General features: G+C 52.0%; 1 protein-coding gene across 2 annotated transcripts; it reads right to left on the bottom strand.

Annotated features, from left to right (window-relative positions):
- Window positions 1-2085: 2085 nt before the first annotated feature.
- On the bottom strand, window positions 2086-4813 carry MSC (musculin). 2 transcript variants are annotated; one of them, XM_070391957.1, is made up of 2 exons: window positions 4076-4813; window positions 2086-3275 (listed from the first exon to the last, which is right to left on the bottom strand). In XM_070391957.1, the coding sequence occupies exons 1-2, from the start codon at window positions 4583-4585 to the stop codon at window positions 3189-3191; spliced, it is 597 nt and encodes a 198-aa protein (XP_070248058.1). In that variant the 5' UTR covers window positions 4586-4813; the 3' UTR covers window positions 2086-3188. The 2 variants fall into 2 exon arrangements, with proteins under 2 accessions (XP_070248058.1, XP_070248059.1); XM_070391958.1 differs by having other exon boundaries at window positions 4085-4813.
- Between the last annotated feature and the right edge of the window lie 213 nt (window positions 4814-5026).

Below are 5026 nucleotides of genomic sequence, written 5' to 3'. Positions count from 1 at the left end.
TAGCCTGTGTACCTGAAACTAATACAAAATAATATTGAGCCTAAACTATAATTTAAAAAGAAGAAATAAGAAAAAAGACTCATCCAAGGTGCTTAAGACCTCTCCTAACAGCAACTGCTACCCAGAAACTTGAGCAATTTACACTATTTAATGGACTTACTAAAAATTGGCCTCTTTCTTTCTTTCTTTCTTTCTTTCTTCCTTTCTTATTCTTTTTTAAATAACATAATAACATATTGGCATCGGACTTTTTACAGAAACCATGAAGCAAACAATTCTTGAGATTTTTCTTCTCTATAAATTATAGGATTATAAAGTGGCAATAGCAATGAGCTTGCAGGGTACAGCACGGTACCTGTGAGTCAGTGAATAGTACCACCTTAATGTGTGTGTGTGTGTGTGTGTGTGTGTGTGTGTGTGTGGTGGGGGGGTGGGAGGTGGAGTAGGGATAGAAAACCAGAGTTTACCCCTAAAGTATGTTGAGAGAATATAATTATAGAAACAAATATTTTAAATATTTTATTTATGAGGATTTGCCTTAATATTTCCTTGTTTATTCTTATCTGTATTCACTACAAATATAGCCTGTCTTTTCTTTGTTTTTGCTTTTGTGGGACGCATCTCAAAACCGGACTCAGTCTTAGATTGGATTCCTGCAATGTCCTACCTTTTAGAAAGTTCCCTTCTGCCAACACATGCCCCCCACCCTTTTCCTTCAGTGGTCAGCATTTAGGGTGCTGCTTATTGCCTTTTAGAAGGGTGGCTTAAGTATTGTTGGCACATTTTTTTCCTAGCAACAGTCTTCCTAGGTAGGCACTGGGAGAAACTGAGGCTTCGAGCAGTTGCATATGGTGGCTAGTCTATGGGGGAGCAGAGCTGGGACTTCAAGCTGGGTTCTGTAGACATTTAGGCTCATCTTAACCTACTGCTATGCTGCCTCCTTCTTGCAAAGGACCTCATTTGCTGGAAGCTTTGGAAAAGACCTTGACTCAGAGCTTGCCTCCAGCAGACACCCCACGGCCAAGAAGTGGGCCACCCAGAACTTAAGTCCAGCTAAAGTGCCTTTGACTAAACTAGGGTTTCCTGTCATTAGCTACTCCTGAGTTTTTGTTTTTTTGCTTTGTTTTTTTCCAGAGAGACCCTGATGCCACAGAAACCTGCTAATGTAAACCCTGAGCCCAGCTTTAGAGGATGAGAGCAGGCGGGAGGAGGGCTGCAATCCTCCGGGGTATAAACAAAAGCCCAGGAACTTGGTGTCAGAGAGCCCTTTTCCAGAGTTTGGGGTTAGTTCAGTTCACAACAGGAAGTCATGTTCCCCACCTCGCTCTCACCTCTTCCACTCCAGCTGTAGGGATCTCCTTGGTCAAGAAAACTGACTCCCAATGTTATTAAACAAAGGCTACCCCCAAACTGGGCAATTATTTAGGCAGGTTTATCCTTTACACTTTTCTAAATTTTCTACAAAGAGAATGTCACTTTAAAAAGACCAGCATTTTAAAAAGTGTATGGTGGGTTTCCTAAGTTATTACCTCCTGCAGATTGCAGTGAAAAATGGAAGTAACCAGGAAATTGAGATGGTGTACCTAAAAAGTGCTATGTAAACATTATTTGAAAACAAGGAAATTCTACTGAAATACACATTGGTGTCTTGTATTATAGTTTTACTTTGCCAATTAGACTAAGACCTTCCCCACTCCAGTATGTGGGCTGTAAGGGGTTTTTGAACTTCTTGCAATTGTAAGCATCGGAGTGTGTTTCAGGCTGGAGAAAGATTCGTGTGTGTGTGTGTGTGTGTGTGTGTGTGTGTGTGTGTAAAAGAGACCGGCACCTATATTATTTTGAAGAGCATATACCTCTCAACACACTTTGGCCCCATAAACCTCCAATTCTTGCCTTCCAGTAACCCCACCTCAAGAAGAAACAGAATCAGAAATTAATGAGAATGACATTTGGAAATGCAATGAACAAATGTGATCACCACCACTCTGAGGACAATGACCCAATCCCTGTCCAGGGCCAGGAGGCCAAATTCAAGTTAACTTCCAGACCAGACTCAGTAAAGACCACATGCTAATGCCAGGACACTCGCTTTTCACAATGTGTTTTATTATTCATAAAAAAATAAACTTATTTACATTTGTTAATTAACTGTGGTAGTGCAGCCTCCAGCAGCGGTTTGTTCCCCCTGAGCAGGGTCATTAGGTACCAAACAGGCTCAGTGCCAGGAGGGAGGAAGAAAGTGGGCCAGGGAGATGGTGTTGGAGGAGGGGTGACCCTTGCTGGGCGAGCAGGGGGAGGGGGGGGGGACAGGTAGGGACAGTCAGGAGTGGAAGGGGACTCTGCAAGGAGGTGTGGGAGGAGGGGGTAGAGGAAAGCCTGAAGGACAGGAGCCTGAAGAGGTCAGGAGGGGGTGGATCACCCCTAGGAGGGGACAGGATAGACCTAAGCCTGGTTAGGAAGGGTAGGGAGCCTGCAGGAGTGAGGGGTCTGCCTGCAGCACGGAGGCCTAACTTCGGGGAGCACTGGGGCTAAAAGGCTCAGGTGTTCTCAGACTGCTCCCGCTTCTGGGACAGAGAGAGGGCACCCACCGGTCGTTCCGCCTGGAGGGCTCCGCCCTGTGGGATACTAAGCCCATCCAGGAATTCACTCTCCTCTCTTTGCAACTTAAAAACCTGCCCGATGTGGGTCTCACGCGAAGATTCCTGTCTTTGAAGCCGATTGTCACGGAGAGAGCGTCCTAACCAGTCTAATGGTAAAGGCCGGGCTGCGCAGAGCAGTGCCATCATGTGTGATGCATATATATAAATACATATATGGCTCAGCTCGGAAACTGACCCCAGGGGGCTCGGCGCTGGGCTCTGACGGCAGCGTGAGGGTCTGCACTGCTGGAGCCGGAGGTCGGATCTGAGACGGGAGCAAGCGCTTCCTGGAGAGGTGAAGTGTCCTCGCCCAGGTCCGCCGCTGCAGCCGGTGCCTTGGGCGCCCCTCGACGACAGCAACGCCGCCAACTCTAGGGCTCTGCCCCCTCGCGCCCGCCACTTGTGTTGAAAATTCGGAGTGGGGGGTGTCTAGGAGAATCCAATGGAACTTCCCCCCCCATTCTCTGGGGGTTCTCACGTAGTCTCCCTTCTCTCCGTGGCCCCCAAACGCAGGCGCTTAACCAGTAACCCATGGCGTTCAAGTTCGACCTAAGCGGTGGTCCCACAGAGTCTGCTGGCAGCTGAAACTTCTTTGGTGTCAGAGTCAGGTCGCCCCGAGACCACAAACGGCCACGTCTGTAAAATCAAAAGAGCGTCAGATATACGAGGAGAAACGGCAATCTCAAACCGAAACTGCTCAGCTAAGCGGACCTGTGAGAGTCCTGGTTCTGAGTAGCTCAGACTTCATCAGCGCTCTGGAACGTGCCTGTCTTCTCTCTAAACTAGAATTTAAAATTTACCGGACTCTGATTGTGTAAGATGTGAAGGGAGGTCCATCCATGCTTCCTGCTGACTATGCCCTCCCCATCATTCAGTGAAACTTGAATCAGGAATTTTGTCATGCAATCCCCTTCCTCCAACACACACACACACACACCATCAGCCCTCCGCTCTCAAGCCAGAGTTGGCAGGTCAGAGAGGGACTTTCCAGACAGATCCCTTTGGGGGAAACTTCTGCTATTCTTCAAGAATTAAAAAATCCAAAGCCTTTTTAATAAAGCTCGGCTTTCCCTCCTTTTTTAAAGAAAGTAGGGATTGTTCGATCAAACCTGTCAGACTCTTAGCTGAAAAAAGTTGCGCGAGGAGGCAGATTTGCCATTTCCTCTGCAAAGAACCCAGATTCACCCCGTAAGTAGGATATCAGCCAACAGTAGTCACTGGGCCAAGCAGCGCGTACACGGATCAGAATGATGCGAACCCAGAGGGCGGCGGTTCTTCTCCAGGAAGATGGTTGGCTCCTCCCGTGCTTTGGGGAGAAACTAACCTGGCGTCCTCACCACCCGCACTAGAACCCTTCTTTGGGGTTCTTCCCAGCGGGCTGACTGCGCCCAGCTCGCAGGGAGCGCCCCTGGCATCTCCCAGCGCGGCGCCCCTACCAGGTTCACCGGGTGCACGTAGCCGTTCTCGTAGCGGTCCTCTTGCAGCAGCTGCCGCAGGTGCGCGATGTAGCTGGAAGCCAGCCGGAGCGTGTCCAGCTTGGAGAGCTTGGTGTCGGGGGGCACCCAGGGCAGGCTGGTTTTGAGCCTGGAGAAGGCTTTGCTCAGCACGCGCATCCGGGCGCGCTCTCGGGCGTTGGCCGCGTTCCGCTGCGACTGCTTGCACTCCGCGGCCGAGCCCTTGGGCGGGAGGGGCTTCTTGCCACCGCTGCTCCCCGCTGCCCCGGGCCGCTTTCGCTTGCAGCCTCTGGCGCTGCCCGCCGCGCCCAGCGCGCACGGCTCCTCCTCGCCTTCGGGGTCTTCCTCCTCCGCCGACGAGTTGTCACTGGGAGAGATGTAGCCGCGCTCGGCACCGCGGAGGGGCGGCCTCTTGGAGGCGGGGACCGGGTACCCCCGCTGCAGCCCCCGCAACTCCATGTCCTCCGGGTCGCTCACCGAGCCGGTGGACATCGCTGCGCCCGCCCGCCTTCCTCCCCCGGGCCAGTCTTCAGGCCTCCGCCTTGTGCTCCTTCGCGGAGGCGGGGTCCGGGCCGAACTCCGAGGAGGACCAGATACCTGGGCCCCGAAGCGCGGAGTCGCCGGAGTAAGTCCTGCCGCTAACTCCGGAGAGCGGAGAGCACGCGGCCGAGAAGTCGGCGCCGGGCCCTGGCTCGGTCAGCACACCCGCGAGCTGTGCCTTTTGACAGGGCTATTTATCTGTACTGCTTGGAACAAACCACCCCTGGCCAAAATGAGAGGGCGCGGGGGAAAGGAGGGGAGGAAGGTGGAGCGGGGGCGTGGAAGGGGTGGGGACCGCTTTTCTGAGCTCAGGGAATCTGCTGGTAGGGGCGGGGAAGGGGAAGTCTTCGCTAAACCGAGCTTGGGCCCTGGGGCCCAAGGGACCCTTAGATG

This window comes from Myotis yumanensis, unplaced genomic scaffold, assembly GCF_028538775.1.
Source record: "Myotis yumanensis isolate MYYU_CA2020_CCGP unplaced genomic scaffold, mMyoYum1.0.hap1 SCAF_15, whole genome shotgun sequence".
NCBI lineage: Eukaryota > Metazoa > Chordata > Mammalia > Chiroptera > Vespertilionidae > Myotis > Myotis yumanensis.
This window is presented reverse-complemented; position numbering and strand designations above follow the sequence as displayed.

What these genes read in the sequence shown, in the direction of transcription:
- MSC (XM_070391957.1), bottom strand. Translation starts at nt 4,585, where the DNA reads ATGTCCACCGGCTCGGTGAGCGACCCGGAGGACATGGAGTTGCGGGGG. An exon ending in ACGTGCACCCGGTGAACCTG is followed by an intron (nt 3,276 to 4,075) that starts GTAGGGGCGCCG and finishes TTGATTTTACAG; the next exon opens with ACGTGGCCGTTTGTGGTCTC.